This window comes from Spermophilus citellus, assembly GCF_964194105.1.
Source record: "Spermophilus citellus genome assembly, chromosome: 8".
NCBI lineage: Eukaryota > Metazoa > Chordata > Mammalia > Rodentia > Sciuridae > Spermophilus > Spermophilus citellus.
The window spans coordinates 106,306,630-106,334,380 of NC_138189.1; the positions used below are offsets into that span (position 1 = coordinate 106,306,630).

A 27,751-nucleotide genomic window follows, 5' to 3' on the forward strand; every position below is an offset into this window, starting at 1 on the left:
GAAAGGAGTAGTCTGGCAATAACTTTCAAATTTTCCTGAATTCAGATTTTCAGTTATGGCTAAAATGAGGCTTTTCATTCTTGCATGCCCCTTTAATAATCTGGCAGGCAACACAGTCCTAGAATTTAGGCTTCCTTTTTGGTTCATGACTATTAAATAGATAATTCCTCAAAACATACTCCTTATATTAAGGATTATGTAATCACATTTTTTAAAAATGAATTCCTTTTTCTTGTTGGTATGTGATTCCTTTTCATTTAATTTGATTATCTGCTGGTGTTGGGGCCAATAGATTTGTGAATATTCTGTGGATGTGTACCTGTATAAGTGTATATATATTTTCTTCCAGCTAATACCTCAGATGTGTGATTGTTTAATAATATATATACCACACTACATTTGCACATAGCAGGGCTTCCATTAGCAGTGGATATTCATATTTCTAAATTTGAAAATCAGTCCACAGAATTTCATTGGTGTAAATTCTTTCAGTTGATCTTTTTTCATATTTTAATGCAAATTCCTACTGTAAGGCCCATACTTCAAATATAATTGTATCTTTCTAAATCTAGCAATCTGGAAATATATAAAGGTAAGAAGTGTTTCTTAAAGTATCTTAATTTAGTAAGTGATTAAAAATTGGGATGATTAGTTGCCAAGATGTCTAGTAACTGCATAGCAGATGACACCTGGCATGAATACGGGTCTCATTTTCTTCACAAGATTCTATATGTTCTGATATTCTACTTTGTCATTTAAGAGCACCATTAAAATAGTAAACATTTTCAGTGACTTTGGAGTATTTTAATCATTGCTTTGAAAATGAATTGTTTGTGAGATTGGATGACTATAATAATAAGAAATGTAATTGATATTTTGTAATTTATATTAAGAAATGCTTCTTACCTTTTTTTGCTTTGTTTTTATTTTTAGATTGCTACATAAGACTTTCTTATTTAAACTTTAGTTTTAGTTTGTTTTAAAAAGCTACAGGTAATTTTCAAGGTATGATGGAATTTTTAATGGAAGCCTTATGTAAGTTGAGTGAAGTGAAACTGGTAAAGGAGATATTACTTTATTTGTAGTGCATTCAAGATTATATAATTAGGTTTAAAGATGAAATGTCTGATTTGTAAAATATTTAATGTTATATCAGACTTATATAAAATAAAATTTTCTGTGTGAGAACTGTTAAAATGCATTTGATTTTTAATGAATGTTCTACTGAATGATTTATGATGAATTTTTTGTCTTTTAGTCTCTGTAGTTTATCTCAATATATTAATAAAAAGGTTTGTTCTCACTGTGAAGATTCATTTTTATTATGTTTTATCCTTTTTTTTTTTTTTTTTTTTGGTACTGGGGATTGAACCCAGGGTCACTCAATTACTGAGTCACATCCCCAGCTCTTTTTTGTCTTTTATTTAGAGACAGGGTCTGTCTCACTGAATTGCTTGGGACCTCACTAAGTTGCTGAGGCTGGCTTTAAACTCATGATCCTCCTGTCTCAGCCTCATAATATGCTCATTATTTTATTCAGCCATAAATTATGAATGCCTGCTATATCCCAGGTAATCAGCTGGGTGCAAGGAATTAATCATTGGACATGACTCATATGAAAGACTAAACAAAGACTCTCATGAGATTTATACGTAGCAAAGAAAATAAGTGTCAAGTAAATAGTTATAATTTTGATAAATGTGATACAAAATTACAAGATAAAATGCCAGCATGCATGACCTAAATTATTCTGTATCAGGAAAAGTTCTTCTGAGAAAGTGAGCTTCAACTGACACAAAATGTGAAGTAAGTAGGAGTGAGGTGAATGCTAGAGAAATATTTCAGGCAGAGTGTGTACTAAGCTGGTAAAGTCATAAAAACTTCAGAAGTGAAAACAAACTTACATGATTATAACATAAGGATTCCCGGGTAAGTGAGAGAATTAAAATAAGGGACTGGATTTTCATTAAGACCAGCCATGGTAATAACACTATCTCAAAAAACTTGATTTTTTTTTTAAGTTGTAGATGGACACAATACCTTTATTTATTTATTTTTATGTGACGCTGAGGATAAAAATCAGTGCCTCACACATGCAAGGCAAACACTCTACCACTGAACCACAACCCCAGCTCAAAACTTGAGGTTTTTATGGGAGGAGTTTACATGATCAGATTGAGGCTTTTAGAATATCATTTTAGTTACAAGACTGGAGGGCAAAAGTGATTGTAAGGCAGCTAGAAGGTTTTGTCAAAAGAGAGATGATCGTAACTTGGACCAGAGAAGGAGTAAATATAAGTGAATAATTTTTAGAGGTATTTAGGAAATAGACCAACATAACTCTTTGATTGGATTTTGGATAATATGGTGACATCAATTAAGAACCAGGCTAAATTTTTCCAAACATTTGGCTATACAAGAGAGCAGAGAAGAATGATGTAACTGGAAGAGAATGTGGTTTCTCCAGAAGACTCTTTATTTTTTCATTACCATGCAATCTTTTTTTTATTCTACTGGAAAATGGCAAGTCAAAATTGAAAGTGAAGATAGAGAAAAAGAGGGTAATAACATTAAGAACTTGGTATGTTAGAGGATATATAGACTCCTTTGAAAGATGTAAGAATTATCTTTTCTAAGAGAGCACAGCATTCTTTCAAAAAGTTAATGCACAGAGGATAAATTTAAATGGTTTGTAGTGGTTATGAAATGGTATGCCTCAGGTTTCTTGAAAGCATGTGAAGTGGGGCAGGGGGGAAAGTGATGAGCAGAAGTGGACAGTGAAGATGATTTGAATGATCTGGTCCAAGTTACTATCATCTCTCCTTTGACAAAAACCTTCTACCTGCCTTACATTCACTTTTGCCCCCAGTCTTCAATGGTAACTAAAATGATATTCTAAAAGTCCAATCTGATCATGTAACTCCTCCCTTAAAAATCTCCAGTTTTGAGCTGGGGTTGTGGTTCAGTGGTAGAGCATTTGCCTTGCATGTGTGAGGCACTGAGTTTGATAATTTGGCTAGCAAAAAAGAGGATTTCTGTGGGTTGTTGACAGTTGTATGAATTTTCTGCAGCCTAACAGTCTAGGCATAAGCATGAGAAAGTAATGGAAGTTTGAGGTAATCAATTTGGTTACAGTAGAGGATCCTCATTAGAATGTGTTCATAAGTAAAACACTGATACATTAGGCCCTCATTAAAAACTGTTAGCTTTATCATTGTCTACTAAAGATTTTTGAACATGTAATAATATGCATTGTTTTATGTGCTATTATTAAGTGGGGTTATAGTTTGGGTCTTAATTGTCCCTGAAAGGAAAGGTCCTTATGGCAAAGTGTTGATCTACAGCATGGTGCTATTGGTAGTTAGTAGAAACTTTAAATTGGTGGGGCCTAATAGAATGTCTTCAGGTCATCAAGGGTATGCCCTTGGGGGATTGTGGATCATAGTCTTTGTGGTCTTTTTCGATTCCTGCCCATGAGGTAAGTGGTTTTGTCATGATGTGCCATCATAGCCCCAAAGTAATAGGACAAATTGATCATGGACTGAAACTCCTAAAATTGAGCCAAAATAAACTTATAAGTTGATTATCTCAGGTATTTGTTCTAATGAAAGAAAGCTGACTTAACACAAGTAGCTATTGATTTGGTCTTGCTGAACAGAAATAAAGGTTTAAGTCAAGAATTGAAAAAAATACAGTTGGGAATGGTGGTATACATTCGTAATCCCAGCTGCTTGGGAGGGTGAAGCAGGATGATCACAATTTCAAGACCATCCTGTGAAACTTGGCAAGACCTTGTGTCTCTCACCCCCCATCCTCGGCCAAAAAAAAAAAAAAGGAAAAGGAGTAAGGGACAGAGAAACTCTGGATTTAATCCCCAGTACTGCAAAAAGAAAATAAACATACAGGTACAAAAATCATAGGGAAGATCAAACAAGAATCCTGACTGGCAGAATCATGGTACTAATACAGACATTAGGATAGTTTTGATTAGGAGAATTTTAGAGCCTGGCAGCAAGATAATGTAAAAGTATCTAATATTAAATGTACAGCTAAAATGTAATTAATACAGACAAAAGGTACATATTTACACATTTTCAGGGCATTGTGGAGAGAAAAACAGCAGCAAAACAGATAAGTAGAAAATGCCATCATCTGACTAGGAAAAGGGACCTGAGACAAGAAGTGCAGTGTTCTAGAAGGTAAGTAAAAAGGGTTTAAAATAAGGAAAAGGAATGGATCTTCAATGATGCCAATTTCAGTTTATCTGTCAAGTTCACTTAGGAGGTCATTTGTAGAGCTCTGAAGTTTACAGTTTCTTTCAAAGATAACTAGTAGGCTGGGGAAATAACTGAGTAGAAAACCACAATAAGTGCTGACCCTAGGTTCATTTCCAGCACGTTCAAAAGAAAAAAAAAAAAAAACCCACAAACTAATCCATAGGATTTCCTACAACTATAGGAAATAACCAACTGCTTTCACTGTTTCTTGAACTAGAATTAGTTCCCTTTGCATTCCTACTTTTAAGGATTGGAAATGAAGATCAGCTGTAAACAAGTTCCCATTGATCTCATTTTTCAAGACACACTACTCTGCAAGAAAGGAGATCAGAAAAAAATCAGCAAGTAAAGCCATGAGCTTCAATTTTCCTGGGAGGGGCTAAGAGAGTTGTCAGCTGGGGTAAGATTTTTGGCCCTCAGGGAATTTTCTACTGGTATCTAGTGAGCAGAGACTGGGGATGTACTAAATGTCCTATGCTGCATAGTGCAGCCCCCTACAACAAATTACCTGGCACAAACCATCAATAGTGCAAGAGGTTGAGAACCTTGGGCTAAGGTGATTGGCGACTCCTCCCGTTTTATTAAGATTTCTGATGATCCTACTACTTACACAGGCTTTTGTTAAATGTGCAATCATGGCACAAAAAAAAAAAATAAAAATAAAAAAATAAAGCACAGCAACAAGGAAAGAGCCAATTAAAGAAGGTAGGTCAGCGACTGCACGTATTAAAAGTAGAGGCTAGAGATACAGGGCTCCTTGATTCAATCTGGATAAGACCTGTAGGGAGGCATCTGCGGTTAAGTCGAGAGAAAGTAAGCAACTGGGATCAGAAACCTAAGTTCTTCGGACTTCCAATCACAGGCGATCTAGTGCGTGCTGGTCGTTAACACCAGTCCCGCACATTTCTTCATCTACAATGAAAGATTTTAAGATAAGGGATCCTGAGAAACCCATGAAACTTATGCATCCTCTCCACACAAGAATGCCTCATAATGTAACAGGGGTTCGCTTGATGCTTTGACCATATCCCTTGTGGCTTTGAAACTTAAGGTTTTTTTTTTTTTCTTTTTCCCAACCATATTCTCCCCTACATTCTTTCCCCCAACCTTCTCCTTCCCGATCTCTTCCTTGATCTTCTTTCCCCCTAACCTTCTCCTTCCTGATCTCTCCTCTATAAAAGTCCCTCTGTTGCTGCTGATGGGCAGAATCACAGCCTTTGGGACAGGAGTTCCGTATTTCTCCTTTGCTAGCAAAGCAATAAACCATCTTTTTCCTCTTTCTCAAAGCCGCCTCCTTATTAGATTGGCATCGGAGACAAGGACCCAGCTTTCAGAAACAATAACACGAACCCTCACGGGCACTCTCCGGAGGAACTGCGGCGCAGCTACCCCGTGGGAAACCTCTATCACAGCAATGTCCTCCCGGAGACTGAGCCGCGCGGAGCCGCGCAGCGCGCAGGCGCAGAAAGCAGTACGCGTGGGACCCGAGGAGCGACTGGGAGCGCTTGCAATTTCCGCCCGTTCTGCGGGAAATCCTGTGTCATCGCCAACGAAGTGCTTCCTGGAGCGCGGCCCAGGTCACGAATCATGTGACAGCGCTTTGCGAGGAACCTGTTTTTGGAGCCTTCTCTGTACAGCTTTTGAACTAATCCAGCAGTCAAGAAACCCAGGTAACTGGCGCCGCTCTGCCTGGTGCTCAGGCCTGGGCCCCGGGGTGAAGTGGGTGGTGAGTTTGAAGAGGAGAGGCCGCCACTTCTTCTCGTTGGGCCTCGACTTCTGGGTGCGGGGGCAGGGGTGCAATGGGCGAAGGTGAGACATCCAGGCTGGGTACTGGACCGGGTGTTGGGAAGTTCCGACCCCCTCGCTTAGCCCCCGTGGTCCCAGATAGAACTGCGGAATCATGCTCGGCCTTGACGAGGACTTAATCCCCCGTTTAATGTGGGGGCACCGGGAGGGCGAAGAAGCCTAGAGGAGAGAGTCACAGGGAGTTTCTCTTCCAGGCGTGGAGATTGATCCTGCTGGAGAAAGGGGTTCGTCATGGCGGATGTGAGTTGATACCCCCACACAAGCGGAAGGGCCCCGGGGGCGTGGGGGAGGCTACTGAGCACCAAGAGGTAGAGCTTCCCAAACAGAAATTTTGTTTCGTTTTTGGTCTCCCTTCCGGGTTAGGATCAGGTGTGAGAGACTAATATGATTGGATTTTAAGGGTCCTGGGTTTCTGGTTGAGAAAATTGTATTCTCCTCTTTCCCAATCCTCCTGGGCCTTAAAAAAAAAAAAGGCTGTCTATATTTACCATTTGAAATTCTAAATGATGCCTTTCCTGTCAGTATGTAGGACATGTGCTCTGGATCCTTTTTAAAGTCAGCAGTCATGATAATTTCATTAGCTGCATTGTACGAATCGCAAGTCAAGTTCTGTGTGTGTGTGTGTGTGTGTGTGTGTGTGTGTGTGTGTGTGTATGTGTGTTTTTTAAGATGGGAGCAAAAGTAAACTGGTGGTGATAACATGGAATAAAATGATCATTCAGGTTTGGAGAAGAGCACGGATTAGAGATTTGGAAAACAGATATGAGTCATATGTAGGTACAGATTACGATTATATATGGTTTGACAATGAAATTCATCAGGTGAGGGTGTGTAATAAAACAGATTATAAAAGTTTTCTATTTCTTTAGTCCTAAATATGTTCTCTGCAGAATAAACACTTGATATATTGTCTTTTTCTTTTAGTCATATGAGGAAGCTAAAACTTAGAGAAATTAATTAACTTGTTTAGGATCATTAAGAAGAACAATGGAGCTGGGCCCTGTGGCATACACCTGTAATCCCAGCCGCTGAAGAGGCTGAGCTAGGAGGATCACGAGTTCAAAGCCAGCCTCAGCAAAAGCGAGGTGCTAAGTACTCAGTGAGACCCAGTCTCTAAATAAAGATATACAAAATAAGGTTGGGGATGTGGTTCTGTGGTTGAGTGCTCCTGAATTCAATTCCTGGTACCCTTCCTCTAAAAAAGAATGGAAAGTCTGTCTATGGATGTAGAAAAAAGTTCATAATGTATTCCTTTTTTGTTGTTGTTTTTGTGGGGGTTTTTTTTGTTTTTTGTTTTTTGTTTTTTTTTTTTTTTTTTTTTTTTTTGGTACCACAGATTGAACTCTGGGGTACTCCACCACTAAGCCACATCCCTAGCCCTCCCTAGCCCTATTTTGTATTTTATTTAGAGACAGGGTGAGTTGCTTAGCGCCTCACAGTTTCTGAGGCTGGCTTTGAACCAGCGAGTCTCCTGTCTCAGCCTCCCAAGCCACTGGTATTACAGGCATGTGCCATGGCACCCAGCTCATAATGTATTCTAAACCAGTAGCTACAGGAGTAAATGTATTAAGAAAAGTATGAACTGGCTTTACAGCTAGTACTAATACATACATCTCAATAAACTTTAATAGTTATATAGGTTCTATGATTATCTCTTCAACCAATAATGAATTATTTCTCTAAAGGCTTAGGGCAAAAGGTTAACTTGCTCTAAGTTATAAAACTAGTAAATATAAAAATCAGAAATAGAAAGATAAAATGCCAGCAAGAAAAGTTACGAATGATGACTTAAGTTTCCTGAAAGGTGGATAGGACAAGTCTAGAAAAGCAGTGGAAGCTATATAATATTACTTTTAAACATTCTCTTTCAGGACCTGAAGCGTTTCCTGTATAAGAAGTTACCAAGGTAAGAAACCAGTTATTGCATAACTTCCTCATAGCATGTTAATTTTATGAGGCAAATTATTTCTCTAAAGATATTTTGTATTATATTTATTATCACTTTTAAATATCTAACATTACTATAGGTATCATAAGTGGTTTTCTTTGAGTTTGCAGATAAATAACATGAGGCCTAGAGGAGTTGTGTGGCTTTTCTATCCATTTGCTAGCAATGACATAATTTCATTCTTTATGGCCAAGTAAAACTCTGTTGTGTATATATTCCATATGTTTTTAATCTATTCATCTTGATGGTCATCTGGGCTGGTTCTATAATTTGACTACTGTTAATTGTGCTGCTATAACATTGATGTGGCTGTATTGCTATAGAATGCTGATTTTAGTTCTTTTAGATAAATATCAAGGAGTGGGATAGTTGTGTCCTATGGTGGTTCTATTCCTAGTTTTTTGAGAATCTCCATACTGCTTTCCAGAGTGGTGGTATTAATTTGCAATCCCACCAACAATCTATGTTATACCTTTCCCCCATATACTAGCCAGCATTTGTTATTACTTGTGTTTTTGATAATTGCCATTCTGACTGGAGTGATATGAAATCTGTGAGTATAGGTTGGTTGGTTGGTTTGTTTGTTTGTTACCAGGGATTGAATCTAGAGGTGTTTTACACTGAGCCACATCCTAGGCCTTTAAAAAAAAAAATTAAAAAACTCTAAATTTATTTTGAGACAGGGTCTTGCTAAGTTGCTTGGGGCCTTGCTAAGTTGTTAAAGCTGACTTTGAATTTGCAATCCTCCTGCCTCAGCCTCCTGAGCTGCTGGAATTATAGGCATGTGTCACTGCATCTGACCTGATTTTTTTTTTCTTTTGAGATATTTCTGTTTATTTCTCTGGTTCATTTATTAATTTGTTTATTTGGGGTTTTTTGGTGTAAGCTTTTTGAGTTTTTTATGTTTTGGATCTTCCCTATCAGAGGAGTATCTGGCAAAGATTTTCTCCGATTCTGTAGGTTCTCTCTTTATGTTCTTAATGGTTTCCTACTTTTAAGGGGAAACTTTGCTGTGCAGAAGCTTTTTAATTTGATGGCATTCCTCTTATTGATTCTTGGTTATATTTCTGGAGTTTTAGGGGTCTTTTTAAGGAAGTCAGTGCCTGTACCTATATGATGATGGAGTGTTGACCCTATGTTTTCTTCTAGCAGTTACAAAGTTTCTGGTCTAATTTCTAAGTCTTTGATCCACGTCATGTTGAATTTTGTGCAGGATGAGAGATTGGGATCTAGTTTTATTCATGTACATATAGATATTCAGGATTCCCATCTACATTTGTTAAGAAGCTTATCTTTTCTCCAACATATATATTTTTTAAATATTCATTTTTTAGTTGTAGTTGGACATAATACCTTTATTGTATATATTTTTATGTGGTGCTGAGGATGGAACCCAGGCCCTCACATATGCTACATGAGCACTCTACTGCTGAGCCACAACCCCAGCTCTCCACCACATATTTTTGACACTTTTGTCAAGTATCAGATAACTGTAAGTTTGTGTGTTTGTCTCTTCCATTCTATTCCACTGGTCTTCATGTCTGTTTTGATGCTAATTTTTTGTATAAAGTCTGGAGATCAGGTAATGTGATGACGCCTCCTATGTTGCTCTTGCTCAGGATACAAGGCCTACACACAATCTACTTCATGTACTATTTTCTAAATTAAGCTCTTGTATTAAGGTTAACAAACTTTCTTTTAGATTTTTACTAATTCAAAGGACTTTGTCACTTATTTAAAATTCATATTTAGTTTAATGTAGAAAATGCCTTTCTTAGCAAGTGCTGCTTTCCTCTGCACTCTTACAGATAACTTAGACTTGCTCAGTTGAGGGCACAAGAGAGGTATATGATTCTCATGTTTGACAAGGAAGTGATTCAGAATTTATTGAATAACTTTAAAGTAATATAGCAGAATTTGTGGTGAAAATTTTTTCTTATCTCCCAAATCTGAAGTTATAAAAGGTTGTGTATGTCAATGTATTTTTGTAGATAGGGGAAAACACCTTATTTGAATTTTTGCTTGAATTTCCAGTGTGCTTTACTAATGGAATGTGCCTATAACTTGCCTGATTTCAGATCACTGGAAATTAATGACATTATTTTCTGGTTTTGACTATAACTATTATATTTTTCTCATGTATTCAGGAAAAAAAAAATTGAGGTTTTAAACTATGAAGTAATTGATTTTGTGTTACTATAATGCTTGAATTCATTTGTTGTATTCTTTTCCTCCTAATGTTGGCAAACTATAGAGACAAATTGTTGATTCTGTTTTAACCCAGTAATCAACAATACAGGAAGTCCTAGCTTTGCATGCTAATATAGGTCTGTAGAAATGACAATACATGCTGAAAATAATTTAGAAATCAGGGAAAATAGCAATTGTTTTATGACCTTTAAATTTTTAAAGAACATTAAAAATTATCTTATTGTTACTTATAAATATTTAGGGGAATGAAAACAAATACTAAAATGAATAATTGCTTAGTACAATAATTTAAAACATTGGGGACATTGAGAATTAAGTTATTGTTTTTTTTGTTTGTTTTTTTTGCAAAAAAGTGTATCAAGAGTAAGTTTAAAACAGTGTTTAATTCCAGTGGCTTGAGAGGCTGAGGCAGGAGGATTGCAAGTTTGAGGTAAGCCTCAGCAACCCAGTGAAGCCCTTAGCAACTTAGTTAGACTCTGCATCGAAATAACAAAATTTAAAAGGGTAGGGTGACAGGTTGGGGGTGTGACTGAGTGGTAGAGAGCTTCTGGATTCAATCCCCGGTACCAAAAAAAGAAAACATAAAAAGTAAAAACAGTGTTTAAATGCTTTTCATTTACTTTCAGAGAAGGAGCTAGATTCTTTTCTAGATCTTGGTGAATTGTCATAGTCTAATAATTTTGGATTAGCTGCCTACTTTTATCCTTTGTAATTTCAGGGTTGTGAAATATCTGAGTCCTTTAATGTAATTTCTAAAAAAATTTTTTAAATTTTTTTATTATTTTTTTTCCAGAATCACTTTCTCTGGGACTTTTATCATATCTGGTTTCCTAATTTATGTCATTAAATTTACCTTCACTGAGTGCCTCTGGCTATGTATCTAGAATCCCCCTAACAGTGATGGAGTCCACATTCCCTTTGTTAGCTCTTTCTTCTGTTAACTATTTACCATCATTTCAAATTTCACTTCCAGCATTTTAACTTTTCATTCCCTTTCTGTAGTTCATCTTTGCTGGCTACTTCCCTCTTTAGATTATCTATTTTTTTTAGTGTCATATAGTTTATACTGGAAGACAAGGGCTGTATGCCTTGTTATGTCTCTTTGTAAACTGCATGATAGATGCCCAGTGACCAGTCATGAACACATTTTGAAAGAAGTGATGTGGATGGTTATAGATCACAGAGTACATCTGTTAATTACATGGTTATCTTGATGGTAATGTGAAGAGTTAGCAAACTTTGTAGTTTATGCAGTAATTCAGTAAATATGTGAGGGTAATTGAAATTCCACCCATGTTATGGGCAGGAGGTGGTATTAACTAAATCATAATAACTGAAAAATGCAAACTGGAACTAGCAAAAATGAAAGCTTTCTGTATTTATCTGTAGTTATCTTGTTAGAACCCTGGCATTTGAAAGGTGCTAAATTGAGGGGGTGGGAGAACACTCTACTATACTGGTGACACAATATGGGAATAAAAGCATAATTTATCCACTTAGAAGACTTACCAGTTTAAAAAACGCTATTTTAAGAGTCTACTTGTTGAAGAAGCAAAAAAAAAATGCATTCAGTGTTTTTAACTTATATAGTCACCATTGAGATGCTCTTTATTCATCTGGAGACCTAATAAACAAAGCAATAATTAATTCTTTTTTTTTTTAATTTGTTCTACTTAGTTGTATATAACAGCAGAATGCATTTCAGTTCATAATATACAAATGGAGTGCAACATTTCAATTCTCATGGTGTAGAAATGAACCATTGGTGTAATCATACATGTGCCTAGGGTAATGATGAGCAATAATTAATTCTAATTACATGGTCTGATTATAACTAACAAAATTGATTCGGACATTGAGGATCTCACATTATCAACTTTTGATGTACTGTGACACTGGGCATGATGAAGCTGTCTTAAGAATTGTTAAAAAATTGGGGCTGGGGATGTGGCTCTGGCATGCGTGCGGCCCGGGTTCAGTCCTCAGCACCACATACAAACAAAGATGTTGTGTCTGCCGAAAACTAAAAAATAAATATTAAAATTCTCTCTCTGTCCTCTCTCTCTCTCTCTCTCTCTCTCAAAAAAAAAATTGTTAAAAATATATTCATTTTATTTCTGAGCAATGTTTAAAGTTCATCAAAAACAGTTGAAAAGTAATTGACAAGTTTGAATTCTGACATCTTTTATCTTTTTAAAAATATTTTTAGTTATAGATGGACACAGTACCTTTATTTTGTTTATTTATTCATTTTTTTATGTAGTGCCGAGGATCAGACCCATTGCCTTAATGCTTGCTAGGCAAGCGCTGTACCACTGAGCCATAACCCCAGTCCTCTTTTATATTTTAACCAAAGGAAAAACATCAGATGATAGTGCCCTTACAAGAGGTATATTCAGTGTAAGAATATTTGTAAAAAGATAATGAATTCTTCCATAATGACAGAAAAGGAATTAATGTCATCTTTTTTTTTCATAATGACTGAGTCCAGTTTTACTTGTGTATTGTGATCTTATCTTAAAGTAGGTTTACTGTATTCCAAGAACAAAAAGAAGGAAGAAACAGTGTGAGCACTTTGATTTGTTGCTAGATGTATGGATTTGAATCTTTAGCTATGAACAGATTCCTCAGCGCTCTGTGCGCTGTGCTTCTCAACAGCCAAGTTAGTCAGCTACAGACATCAATAGAATGTGTGCTTTTGAATTCTGTTAAGTATCATTCTTGGATTTGTATTTTAAAATCTGGCTATGACCCAAAGGCTTTTATAATCACAACTTGTCATTGTTTTAAAATAACCAAATATTTCATAATTATATGAAAAAGCTAAGTATAAAGTCTTTGTGGGTAGTTAGGGAAGGGAGCTTGGAGATTGAACCAAGGGCCTTTATTATACTAAGCTCACACTTGCACATGCTCTACCACTGAGCTATACCCCCAGCCCCAGTATGTTGTCTTTGATTACTGACTAATATTGTTTTTAGAAAAAGAATGGTTATTTTATTTAGAGTTTAGATTTCTACAGAATGTTCCGTAAATTTTAATTTATTCCTTGTAAAAATATAATGTCTATTAGTGAATCACACTTATTTTTAATCTTTAGTAAATCTGTTTATGGAGCTCTTTGTTTACAGTCTATAATTGAGAACAACTTGTATCTTTATATTTGTGACCTGATTTCTAAAAATGGTTACTTTAAGAGTGTAAGCAAATTGTTCTCTTTTCTTGGACTTGTATTTCTGTAATTTGCAACCCATTAAGAAGGAAATCCTTTTGCCAGTTCCTGTAATCCCAGCAGCTCCGAAGGTTGAGACAGAAGGATCTGAGTTCAAAGCCAGCCTCAGGAAAGGCAGCAGAATACAACAGACACTAGAATGGCAATGTGTAAATCAATGGAAGTGTAAATGATGTGATTCAGCAATCTGTATATGGGGTAAAAATGGGAGTTCATAACCCACTTGAATCAAACTGTGAAATATGATATGTCAAGAACTATGTAATGTTTTGAACGACCAACAATAAAAAAAGAAAAAAAGAAGAAAAAAAGCCAGCCTCAGCAATTGCAAGGTGCTAAGCAACTCAGTGAGACCCTGTTTCTAAATAAAATATAAAATAGGGCTGGAGATGTGGCTTGGTGGTTGAGTACCTCTAAGTTCAATCCCTGGCATCCCCCACCCCTTAGATAGATAGATAGATAGATAGATAGATAGATAGATAGATAGATAAAAAAGAAAAGTTGTTTTATTTATTTATTTTTAAATTTATAGTGTTTAGTATTGGGGATTGAACCCAGAGGCACTTAACAATAAGCTATATTGTTATCTCCTCCCTACCTCCCACCCCTGCCTTTTTAAATGTTGAAACAGGGCCTCACTAAATTGCTAGGCTATCTCAGATTTGGGTTCCTCAAAAGATTGGGGAGATTCTGCTTCCCTAATCTCTGGGATTACAGCTGTATACTACCATGCCCAGCAATTTTTTTTCTTTTGGTGCATTAGTTGCTATTTAAGTTAATTACCATGGATATTAGGGGAAAAAAGCTACCTGTTGTGGCAAAAATTTTTCTAAACATTTTTAAAGTACTCTTTTTACCTCTTTAAATTTGCTCATTTTTTGAGTAGACAATATAAAATTCAAAAAAAAGGTACAGAAATTAACTGAAGAGCCGGGGATGGGTTCAGTGGTAGAGCACTTGCCTAGAATGCCTGAAGCCCTAGGTTATTTCCCTAGCACTGCAAAAGAAAATATTAACAGGAACATAGAGTGAAAAGCTTCCTATCCTTGTGCTCCAGCCACACAGTTTCCCTGTTAGAGATGACTGTTGTTATTTTTTATGTACCTACACTTAATAAGGAATGTAAGCATGTGTATTTATACACACAAAAACAAGCCTTCACATTACATTATATAAGTTGTTGTTTCTTTTACACATTGTATTCAAAACTTGATATTTTTTCACTTGGAAGAATATACTTTGAGATTATTCCCTCCTGGCACACAAAGAACTTTGTTGTTTAAGTCTACATAATATTACATTGTATGTCATTGTATGTGTATATCATTATTACTTATTTAACTTGCCCTTCCTTTCAAGTTATGTTGCTGTTTATAACTTCACAAGATGATTTGCATGTGTGATTCTATAGGATACGTGTTTATATGACCTAGTTTTGAGATTAGAAGAATATATTTGTTTTATTATTTTTCTAAAATATATTTTAATCATAGATAATTTCAGGATTAAATAATATCAGTAATGATATAGTATAAAATAGTATGATACACAGTTACTTCATCATTGTTTTTTTATTTGTTTTAATTAGTTATACATATTAGAAGGAATGAGAGAAAGGGAAAGGTGTTTTTCTTTTTTTTTTTTTTTAATCCTATAACCCTACACTAATAACCTTTTCTGCTTAAATAAACCATGGAATGATAATCCATTAGCAATTTTAATGGAGAATTAGCTTTTTAGATCTTTACCTAAATAATACAAACATGTAAAGATTTTAAACATGTTAGTGATACCAATTCATTCAGTTTTTGAAAGAGTTTTAGCAAACACATTATAGGAGCATAGTATATTAATAATTGAGACCTCAGTCATTTTTTCAGAAATACATGAGAATTACCATTATGAGTTTGAGGTATGTATTTTGAGAAAAATGGAATATTTTATAATATTTTACCTTTTTTCTTTTTCTAGTGTTGAAGGACTCCATGCTATTGTTGTGTCAGATAGAGATGGAGTACCTGTAATTAAAGGTAAACATGAATATTTGCTCTGGACTAAAAATGTATTTACATCTGATTAGTGCAGAAGGCAAATATATAAAAATTATTTCAACAAATTCAGAAGATGGTCTAGTTCTAGGAGAAATCTTTGCTTTTAGACTTTAGAATTAAAAGGTTAGAAGTCTCCTGGTTTAGTTCTTTACTTTTATAAATGAAGATGATCAAATGAAAAGAGTACATTGCTGATCCAGAGTTGCACGTGAATCAGTGACAAGGAAATACTAGAAACCATCATTTCCTGATGTGTAGTCCAGCATGTTTTCTAACCCACCACACAACATGGGTGACCATAGTCAGGCCACTGCCCATTCTTAGTTTTGTAATGAGGACTTTGAATAGAATAATCTCTGATGATTGTTTAGCTCTAAGGTTCTCCCAAGGATCTATGTAATAATGCCTTGCACTCAGCACTTATTAATACAGTCAACTCCATTCAGGCCTTTTTTTTTTTTTATTAGTTGCTCATGACAATAAAGTGAGAAACTTGAAACAAGTAGCCACTTGTGGGATTTATTTATTTAATTTTTTTGTGTATGTGCTAAGGATTGAATCCAGGGGTGCTTAACCACTGAGCAACATTCCCATCCCTTTTTTAATATTTTATTTAGAGACAGGGTCTCTGAATTGCTAAGTGCCTCACTAAGTTGCTGAGGCTGGCTTTGAGCTCACAATCTTTCTGCCTCAGCCTCCTGAGCTACTGGGATTACAGGTGTGCGCCACTGTGCCCGGCCACTTCTGGGATTATTAATGTTTATTAGAGATGCTGCTGCTCTGGGCTTTATGAGTGCTAAAGTTTTTGTAGTTTTTTTTTCATTATTTTATTCTAGCACAGCTCTTGGATAACCAGAATATTCAGTTTATTGAATGTGTTGATTATGGTTTATGTCTTAGATAGATAGCAAAAAAAATATGAACTTTTTTGGGGGGTGGGGTACTGGGGATTTAACCCAGGGGCACTTGACTACTGAGCTACATCTCCAGTTCTTTTTATTTTATATTTTGAGACAGGGTCTCATAAGTAGCTTAGGGCCTTCTAAAGTTGCTTAGACTGGCCTTGAACTTGAGATTCTCCTGCCACAGCCTCCAGAGTCACTGGGATTACAGGTGTGCACTACTACACCCAGCACAGACATTTTTATTTTTATTAAAAATTTTAAAATGCAAGAATCACCATTTTCTCCCTTAGTTATTATCACTGAACTTCTGATTAAGCAGTTTTTCCCATCTAAGTTTATGAGACCCAGTTTAGTAGTATGGTTTTTAATATTGTAAAATGTAACTTTTTGCTCAGTTTTTTATGGATTTATTTTTAAAAGGGAGTGATGTAAATCTCTGTACCACATTCTTTGCATAATTTTTACTTAAATTGCTTATTTTTCCAGTGGCCAATGATAATGCTCCAGAACATGCTTTGAGACCTGGTTTCTTATCTACTTTTGCCCTTGCTACTGACCAAGGTAGTAAACTTGGGCTTTCAAAAAATAAAAGCATTATATGTTACTATAACTCTTACCAGGTAAGTTCATTATTCTCAAATAGTTTCCTGATTTTAATTATCCTTTGCTATCTTTAATATAAAATAGCCCTGTGTTGTGATGCTAAATATTTAGTTTTGAAGGGGATGAAATTTTAAAATTTTAACCTTTAAGTTGGTTATGTTAAAACTGTAGTAATTTCCTTAAGGTTTCTTAAATGATTTTAAAATAAAGAACATGTCATCTCCAAAAGGGTAAGTTAGATCACTGTTAACTCCAGGGTAAGTTAGATCATTGTTAACTCCAGTAGATGGTGCCATTAGCTAAATAAACAGCTATGATTTCTCAAACAATACACTTTTTTGTTGTTGTGACATATAAAATTATTTCTTTGAAAGTCAAATGGATGTTATTTAAATTTGTTATTATTGCCCTTTTTTTGTGTGTGCTGGGGATCAAACCCAGGGCTTCATGCATGGTAGGCAAGAACTCTAGCACTGAACCACATCTCTAGCCCCTATTGTTGTAAATTCTGTTATTTGAAATGCATATATAACAAATGAAGTTATTATTTGTGGGGAAGAAATTAAAATTGTGCTTTTATTTTTTGAAGGCCCATGTTGTTACATGTCTCTTGATCTCCAGCTACATTTTCTTAAGAATAATTTAATCCCTTTTGCTTTAGAGACATGTTTCCTCGGATATAACTCATTTGCCACGGATGACATATAATGACATTTTAAATTTTAAAATTATGTATTTTTCACACGTATTAGGACAAATAATCAAATCATCTGACCTACTCACCAATAAGAATTAGTTGAAGCTCAGTTTTTTAAAAAGAAGTTAATTTAAGTTGATAATGTTTAGTTTATAAATTAGGCACAGTAAGAGATTAACAATATAACTTGCCATCGGTCTTAGCAACCTTAGTGTATAACTTTTTTTCTTATTAAGTGAAAACTTTCATCTTTTCACTTAAAGGAAGCTCTTTATGGCTTCTTTTTGGCATATCTGAATTGCCAACATTGCTTTTTGCATCTTGAGCCCATAGGTTACTTTAACACAAGCACTACCATGACAATCAAGCTGATCAAAAATGACTACTAAGTGACTAAAGTGGATAGCAGCATATACATTTTGGATATGTTGAATAAAGGGCTAATCACTTCCTGGCCAGAATAGAGTGGTACAGTATGATATTTCATCATGCTATTAGAATGGCATACGATTTAAAATTTATGAGTTATATTTGGAATTTTCCACTTAATATTTTTGTAACATGGTTGTATTGTGGGTATTGGAAACCTTAGAAAGGGATACTACAGATAAGGGTGGGGGATTGCTGTACTTGAATGACTACGAAATTATTACCTTTAGCTATTATCAATTATTCATTGAACCTCTGTTATATAACTAATACTTGAAAACTTTCACCTTGAAAACTTTTTGGGCTAAGTGGTATTAATGTCTCTAAAAGATAACAAGTATGTCCATTTTTTGGAAATATTTACTTTGAGATTATATTTTATAATATAATATACCAGGTTAGGCTAATAACATTGCCTATTTAAAAATTTTTGAAAGATTCAGAATTTCAGTTGAGTTACACTACATTTTTACAATGTAACATTATTTAGATCTTATTTTCTTTGTAGGTGGTTCAGTTCAATCGTTTGCCTTTGGTGGTGAGTTTCATAGCCAGCAGCAATGCCAATACAGGTGTGTTTTTGTTACCTTAAATATAGCTTTTTTTAAAAAAAAATTATTTTTGTACTTGCAGGTGAACAGCAAACCTTTATTTTGTTTATATTTATATGATGCTAACGATTGAACCTAGTGCCTCATACGTGCTAGGCAAGTGCTCTGCCACTGATCTACAACCCCAGCCCCTTAAATATAGCTTTTAATTCTTTATATTACTGTATCTGTGCAGTGTAATAAAAATAATAAATTTCAATTCTGAAAACTGCCTAGCTCTGACATTTACTTCCCTTGACTTTGGGAAATAATTTCTCTGAATCTTGGTTTCCATATCTGTATAATAGAGCTGATATTTGCTTTCTATATCTTATGAGCTTATTTTCTAGTTCAAAAAGCAAATAAAGTTTTTGAGATAGGAAGGAAGTTAAGTGTTATCCTGAGTGCTACATCTTGTTCATATTAAAATAGTTTAAGGAAACAGGGTGGAGAAGATAACCAAACAAAACCCACAGAATAATCAAAGATGATTTACCTCCATATAGACCAATCAAATTAAATTAGAATTTTTTAAATTGATAATGATGGTGGGAAAGATGATTGAGAATTTAAAGAGCATTAATAGAATGAAGACATTCCCATTCTTAAGTGCTGAAGAATTTGAGAACAAATACTAAGAAGCTGTACTTTCTATAGAGAATAGTAAAATTCTATGATATCCGATACCCTTCACTGAGTGTATATGTGTAAAATAATGGTATTGTTTAGTTTGGTTGATATATTTCACACCTATTTGGGTAAAGTGAGATTTTTTTAAGTCACAAGTTATCCCATACTAAATAATCGAGTTATTATACGTTGTATAATGTACAGACAGTACTTAGAACCTAAATTAAGGGAATGCTAGGTATGCTAATTTCTAGGTGAGTTTTTCTCTGAGATTTATCATTGAACATGTAAATATGTTTTATACTCTACCATTTGTCTTTATTGTTTCATTTGAAATACCCATTTATGTCTTAGCTTTATTGAATGTATTCAGTTTTGTTGTCCTTTGATCAATATTGAAGTAGCCCACTTACCTCTTTTGATGTAATGTTAACATATGCTCAGGAAAAAAAATTTCTTATTTAGTAAAAATAATGTGTATTATCGTCAATCAGTGCGTATTTTGAAACAGATAAATTAAGATTTTCTTTTCAAAACTCTTTAACAAATTACAGTGCATATAATTCATCTGTATCTACTAATAGAAACAAATATTTTTTATCCATGTACTTTTTAATAATAGATGAAAATGGAACATAGGATTTGGGGTTACTTTATTCATAATTAGAATAATTGTTTTATTTCTGGGAAAATGTGCCTGATTTACTTTTTAGCAACTAAATTTTGGAAAAGGGGGAATTTAAGTTAATGACTTTCAGGAACATTTTTCTGACATTTTCTAATTCTTCAAATCTCTTTGTTTTAGGACTAATTGTCAACCTAGAAAAGGAACTTGCTCCATTATTTGAAGAATTGATAAAAGTTGTGGAAGTTTCTTAATGGAAAAATGGTTTCTGATGTGTACATGGTCTTTATTGTAACAATACAATATCAATCCAGCAATCTTTAGAACACAATAATACTTTTATCTATGTACTCGAAAAGGCCCCTTTTCCCCCACCTTATACTAAAGAAAGAGCCTATAATGTATAGACAGATCAATTGTTATATTTACTTTCATAAGGTCTTTTCTTATTTAGTGAGATCTGGGGATACCACAGAAATGGTTCAGTCTATCACAGCTCCCATGGAGTTTGTCCAGTCACCAGATATAAATGAGTTTCTATTCAGTGGATCAGAATCAAAATGGTACATTGATCCACTTGAGCCATTATGTGCTCCCTATTGTACAATACTCCCAGGCCTGCAGGAATGCAGCAGACCCTTTTTATTGTGAATAATAATGACATATTTTTCTTTATATTGTTTTATTTCTTTACATTGATGTGAGGAAGACAAAGTAGCTTAGTAAAAGTAATAAAATCAGTACAATCACTAACGTTCATTTGGATATATTATTTTGTAGTATAGATGAAGATTACTAATTTCATTCTTCTCAGAGGGTGCTGCTCTTTAATGAAAAGAAAAATTATAGCTTATGGTGTTTTTTTTTCCTACTTTGCTTTCTATAACCAATCAGTGTTTTAATGTTTGTGTATCTTATAAAATTCAAATGTGATTTGTTATTGAATTCTGTTTCCAGTATCAGTATGTATATAAACATGATAGTATAGTCTTTTTTCATACATGAGTTTAAATAAAATAGTATTTTTTAAAATATAGTTTGAGCACCATATAGATATTTGTTTTTTCAGACTTTTCCCCAGAGTGTAAATAACATAATTAATTCATTCATTCAACTACACAAATAAGTTTTGAACATTTCTTTCAGGTATTGATCTTAAGATTGTTTTACCAAGTGTAAACTGTCAATTAGAAAACAAACCTCATCTGTGAGCCTAATATCTCCTTGAAATAAGTATCACAGTTCTAGTATATGACCTTTTTAGGTTCAGAAGGAATGCAGTACATCTTTCAGGTTTTTAATTTCCTTCTAGGTTCTTTGATAATTAGTTTGTCACTAGTGTAATTCAGTACATATACTTTGAGCACCTCCTATGTGCCAGTCCTCAGCGCTTCCACACTGCACAGTTCTAAGAAGCATTATTCATACCATATTTCTCCACCCTGGAGGTTGACTTTCACAATGGAATGTTTTTGAATGCAGTCCCTAAAATTATGTAGTGAAGCATTCAGGCAAGCAGTGTGCTGCTTTTCCTTCCTCCTCCTTTCCAACACAAATATGAGATTAACTTGTGATATCCTCCTTTAAAGAAATTATTGTTTTTACCAAACAAGTATAGAACATGCTGTAATAAAGCCGTATAGAAGATATTGTAGAATCACAAAACAGGAGCAGTTAAAGTGGACTAGAGGGCTAGGGATGTAGCTCAGTGGTAGAGTGCTTGCCTAGCATTTTCAAGGCCCTGAGTTCAGACTCTAGCACTTCAAAAATAAAATGGACAAAAACTATGCTTTACAAAAAAAGTAATAGCAACCAGATAGGCTTTTTGTTTGTTTATTTGGGGGGAGTACTAGGGATTGAACTTGGGGGCACTCAACCACTAAGCCACATCCTCACTGAGTTGCTTAGTGAGACCTTAGTTGCCATTACTGAGGCTGGCTTTGAACTTGCAATCATCCTGCCTCAGCCTCCGAAGCCACTGATATTACAGACATGCACCAACATGCCCAGCCAGATAGTGTTTTCTCTATAGGAAACTATAAGTAGTTTAATTGTTACAACCTAATTAAACATTAGAAAAGCACATTTAAATATAGAATTTCCATTATCTAAATCATTATCTAATAATGTCTTGATGATGAAATGGTATATGAAGCAGTGTTTTAGAAATGAGGTGGCTCAATTTTAATTTGAGGGTAATAAATTTAAAACTCCAGGAAAAACTAATAAATGTAGTAAATCTTTGCATGTTACCACTGTTCCTATTCTATTTGAGAGGGTATAATAAATAAATTAGTCTACAGTTTGGTGAAAATCCCCAAGTATTTTGAAAAAGTAACATGAAACTAGGTTATTTTATCAAGAGAAGGAAATAAAAGGAATAAAAATAGAAAAGGAAGAAGTCAAATTCTCACTGTTTGCTGATGATATGATCCTACACTTAGAAGATCCAAAAAACTCCATCAAAAGACTACTAGAGCTAATAAATTCAGCAAAGTAATAGATTATAAAATTAATATACATAAATCAGTAACCTTCCTATATCCAAAAATAAATCTGCTAAGGAAGAAATCAGGGAACCAATCCCATTCACAATGTGCCCCCCCCAAAAAAAATCCTAGGAATAATCTAATGAAGGCAGTGAAACACCTCTCCATTGAAAACTATAGAATATTGAAGAAAGATAGAAAGACATCCCTAGTTCATGAATAGGAAAAATTAATACTGTTAAAATGGCCACAGTACCAAAAGCAATATACAGATTCACTGCAGTCCCCATCAAAATACCAGTGACATTCTTCACAGAACTAGAAAAAAAATTGGTCCTTGAATTTATTTGGAAGAATAAGACCCAGAATAGCCAAGCAATTCTTAAGTCAAAGAGCAATGCTGGAACCATCACAATACCTAACTTCAAATTAGTAAAGATCTATAGTAACAAAAACTTCAAAGTACTTGTATAAAACAAATGGTAGACCAGTGATACAGAGTAGAAGACACAAAGGCATTATAGTCATCTGATCTTTGACAAAGTTGCCAAAAACACTGGAGAAGTGACAGCCATTTTAACAAATGCTGCTGGGAAAACTGGGTGGCCATATATAGAAGAATGAGACTAGACCCTTATCTCATAGCCTGCACAAAAATCAACTCAAAGGTATAGAAATTAAACCAGAAACTATGCAATTGCTAGGAGAAAGCATAATGTCAACACTTCAACATAGAGGCATAGGCAACAACTTTTCTCTAATGGGACCCCAAAAGCTCAGGAAATGGTATGGCATCAAATTAAAAAGCTTCTGCACAGAAGAAATAAGAATGTGAAGAGAGGATTTACAGAATTGGAAAAGATCTTGGCTAGCTACTCTTCTGACAGAGGATTAATATCTAGAATACATAAAGAACTCGACACCAAAAAAATCCCCAATTAATAAATGGGCAAATGAATTAAACAGACGCTTCTCAAAAGAAAAAATATAGATGGCAAATACATGGAAAAGTGTTCAACATCATTAGCAAGTAGGGAAATGCAAATCAAATTTACACTGAGATTTCATCTCATTTCAGTCAGTATTGTGGTCATCAAGAATCCAAACAATAATAAATGCTGGGGAGGATATAGAGGAAAAAGAACATTTTTACACTGTTAGGATTGTAAATTAGTACAACCACTATGGAAATCAGTATGGAGGTTCTTCAAAACACTAGGCATGGAACCGCCATATAAACCAGCTATACCTCTTCTTAGTATTAGTCCTAAAGAATTTTCCAGGTGTGGTGGTGCATGCCTGTAATACCAGCAGCACTGGAAGCTGAGACAGGAAAATCAGGAGTTTAAATCCAGCCTCAGCAACGATGAAGCACTAAGCAACTCGGTGAAAACCTGTCTCTAAATAAAACACAAAATATGGCTGGGGATGTGTCTCAGTGGTTCAGTGCCCCTGAGTTCAAAACCCCAGGAACCGCCCCCCCCCCCCAAATCATCATATTATAGTGATATGTGCATACCCATGTTTATAGCAGCACTGTACACAATAACCAAACTATGGAACCAGCCTAGATATCCACCAACAGATGAATGGATAAAGAAAATGTGCTTTATATACACAGTGGAGTTTTATTCAGCAATAAGGAAAAAATGAAATTATGTCATTTGCAGGAAAATGGAGGGAACTTGAGAACATTATATTAAGCAAAATAAGCCAAACTCAGAAGGTCAGGTGTAATATGGTTTCCCTCATAAGTGGAAGCTAGAGATGAAAAAGGAAAGGAAAATGTAGAGGTGATCACATGAAAACCAAAGGGCTATCAGAATAGAGGAAGGGAACCAAGGGGAGAGAATGGGGATGTGCTAGGGAGGGCTGTTGGCCATGTACTGTGCACATGTACTAATATGTAAAAACAAATCCCGTCATTATGTACAACAATAATGCACAAATAAGTGGAGGGAAAAAAGCTAGATCATTTTTAGAAGGCAGTATGAAACTAGTTGCATGGTATAAAACTAGGTAGATCAATGGAATGAACTAATCCCAAAACAATTTTCCTAAAATTTTGTAAAGGACTGAAAACATTATAAAGATGGCATCATAAATTAATGGGGAGGAATTATTCATTAAGTGTGACAGATTTTTTTGTGTCTTGCTAGTAGAAGTAACACAATCTTTGGTCCAGCTATTCTATTTCCAGCAATTTGTCCTACCAATGCATATAGAGGTGTGAGATTACATATTTATAAGCCTAGACTTTGCAACTTGATACTGTCAAAGGTTGGAAGCTACCTAAATATCTACCCTTGATAGGATAATGGCAAATTCTGGTTTTTTGAACAACACCAATATATATGTACTTTTGTTTCTGGCATAATTGTTTATAGTGCTCTTTTCACTCTCAAATCTCCCACTGTAGATAGAGGTTTGGTGAAATAAATTGCTACATTTTCCCAATAGAGAAAGAAATAAGGAAGTGCTTCAGGTATTGAAATGAAATGATCTCCAAGGCATAATGTTCATTGAAAAAAGCATGGTTTGAAACTGACATGATAAAATGTGTATGAAGAAAAATATATGTGTATATTCATAAGTTGTTTATGATAGATGATTTGTATATTTAGATAATCTCCGAAGAGGTGCATGAAAGAAAGAATTAGTGGAAGATTACCTGGTTATCTGTTCAGGAGTGAGCCTTTTCACTGTAAACTTCATTGTACTTTTTGAATTTTTAACTATTCAAAAATAATAAAAATGAATTAATAAAAATATTTCGGCAAGAAACAGAATTATGAGATAATTTGGGAAGAAAATTGTATTAGGGTCCTTTAAAGAAGTGGAACAAGTAGAATATATATTTATCCTGTTTATTTCAAGGAATGGTTTATATATTTGTGAGGACTGGCAAGTCCAATTGTGTAACATGTTGGAAGGCTGAAAATTTCAGGCAAGACCTGCTACTGTGGTTTTGAAGTAGAATTTTTTCCTCCTGGAAACCTCAGTTTTGCTCTTATGGCCATTTAACTGATTGGAGGAGTCCTCCCCACATTATGGAGAATAATCTCTTTGACTTAAATTCAAGAGATTGTAGTTAGTAAGCACATCTTACTAACCTTCATAATCACAAAATACCTTCATAATCACATTTAGATTCATGTTTGATTGAATAATAACAGTATATCCTTGCTGTTATCGTTTGGATGTGAAATGTCCCCCAAAAGCTAAAGTCGGAGACAGTGCAAGAATATTTAGGGGAGAAATGATTGGATTATGAGAGCCTCAATACAATCAATGAATTAGTCCCCTGATGGGAATTAACTGAGTGGTAACTGAAGGCTGGTAGGGTGTGGCTGGAGGATGTGAGTCCCTGGGGGCATGGTCTCAGGGTATAAATTTTGTATCTGGTGACTGGAGTGTCTCTCTGTTCTCTGACCATCACGTGAGCTGCTTTCCTATGCCACTCTTCCATCTTGATGTTAAGCCGCACCTTGAACCCTGAGGAATGGAGCTGGCTGTCTATGGACTGAGACCTCTGAAACCATGAGCCCTCAAATAAATTTTTCCTCCTTAACAATTTTGCTGGTGGAGTCTTTTATTCACAGCAGCAAAAAAGTTGACTAAAGCACTTGCCAAGTTGGCACATCAAACAACCTCAGAGTCCACTCCTAGTTATCTTGGCATCTGTATGTATCTCAAACCATATTTTAACTTCAAAATAAAAATAATAACTAAATCATATTTCTAACCTGATACAACTATTCTACATACAACCAAGAATAATTCCATTAGAGGATTCCCAGAATATGCAACCATTCTCCAAAGGAAGATGTGAGGTTCATGGGTGATGCTCAGTTTTCTCCTTGCTATTCTGTGTTGTAAGGTCAACTGCTATTAGTACATTTTATGTAAGATTATAAAAAAAATATGACCAGGGGGTGCATGCCTGTAATCCCAGTACCTTCGGAGTCAGGAGGATCTTGAGTTCAAAGCCAGCCTCAGCAGATTAGCCAGGCACTTGGCAACTCAGTGAGACTTTGTCTTGAAATAAAATGTATTAAAAAAGGGTTGGGGGAGCACTGGGGATGTAGCTCAGTGGTTAAGCAATACCTGGTACCAGAAAAAAAAAAAAAAGATTATAATAAGAGGATATGGGAGAGAAGAAAGAAGGTAGTCAACCTATACGTTTGTGTATAATATGTTACACAAACAGCAAAAAAAAAAAAAAAAAGGAAATATGTAATCACAGTCCTAGTTCTGCCAACTGGACATGTTTTTGGCTGGTGATTGTAGCTACCTTTCATGATCTACTCCATATTCCCTTTGTTCTCAATAAGCATGTTGGCTGTTGTTGGCTCTGCCTGGTGGGCTAATCTAGATCTTTACTCCTAAATAATCTGAGCCATTAGATGTCCTGCCTGAATTCGGTTTTGTAAGTTTTCATTGTTTTAATCATAGGGGTTGATGGTACTAAGGTTCCCTTGGCAGAGCTTCTGTATTCCAGACTTACATTTTTTTTTAACTTCCTTTGTGGAGTAACAGCCAACTTTCCCCTAATACTAAGGACACTAACCCCTGCCATTACAGTAATTGCTTTCTTTATCTGTTGATTCAGAAACAAGGAGCCTAAATTGTTAAGAGTGACAGCCCATCCAGTTTAATAGAATCATTATTGTGTCTCCTAGTGGAGGCATTCCTCTTTGGAACAAAGTCTTCTAGATCTGCAGAGTATAAGAACACGGGAACAGAAAGCAAAAAATTGTGCTAGTGGACACTAGGGATAATATTGAGAGATGCTGCTTTCATTCCCACCTCTTGATTCCATAACTCTGCATCTTGGCTATGGAAAAAATATTATTTACATGTAATTTAAACATATGTAGTATCAAGGCCATTCCACCGTGCTGTCAAGCCAGCTGCTTCAGGATGGTAAGACCATTGAATTCCATAAGCAAGATGACATATGTTGTCTTCTAAATCCAAAAAATCCATTAGTATCGTGCCACATTTTTGGTTGTGGAGCAGTTGAATGTAAATTATTCTTGCTATTAAGAGAAACCTTGCTGGGCACTGTGGCTTGTTGTGTAAGCCCAGCTACTCAGGAGTCTGAGGCAGGAGGAGTGTAAGTTCAAGGCCAGGTTGGGCAACTCAGCATGACCCTGTTCCAAATTAAAAAAATTTTAAAGTGATTAGGAATGGTAGCTCAGTTGTATATTGCTTGCCCGGCATGTGAAGCCCTGGGTTCAATTCCCAGTACAGGG

At 35.2% G+C, this 27,751-nt stretch overlaps 1 protein-coding gene across 1 annotated transcript; it reads left to right on the plus strand.

The window, feature by feature from the left end:
- The first annotated feature begins 5,774 nt into the window (after window positions 1-5,774).
- Window positions 5,775-26,067, plus strand: LAMTOR3 (late endosomal/lysosomal adaptor, MAPK and MTOR activator 3). Its single transcript, XM_081304936.1, has 7 exons — window positions 5,775-5,947; window positions 6,278-6,323; window positions 7,955-7,989; window positions 15,446-15,504; window positions 16,917-17,050; window positions 18,668-18,731; window positions 20,185-26,067. Exons 2-7 carry the CDS (start codon window positions 6,315-6,317, stop codon window positions 20,256-20,258), a joined length of 375 nt encoding a protein of 124 aa, XP_081161062.1. The 5' UTR covers window positions 5,775-5,947; window positions 6,278-6,314; the 3' UTR covers window positions 20,259-26,067.
- The last annotated feature ends 1,684 nt before the right edge of the window (window positions 26,068-27,751 follow it).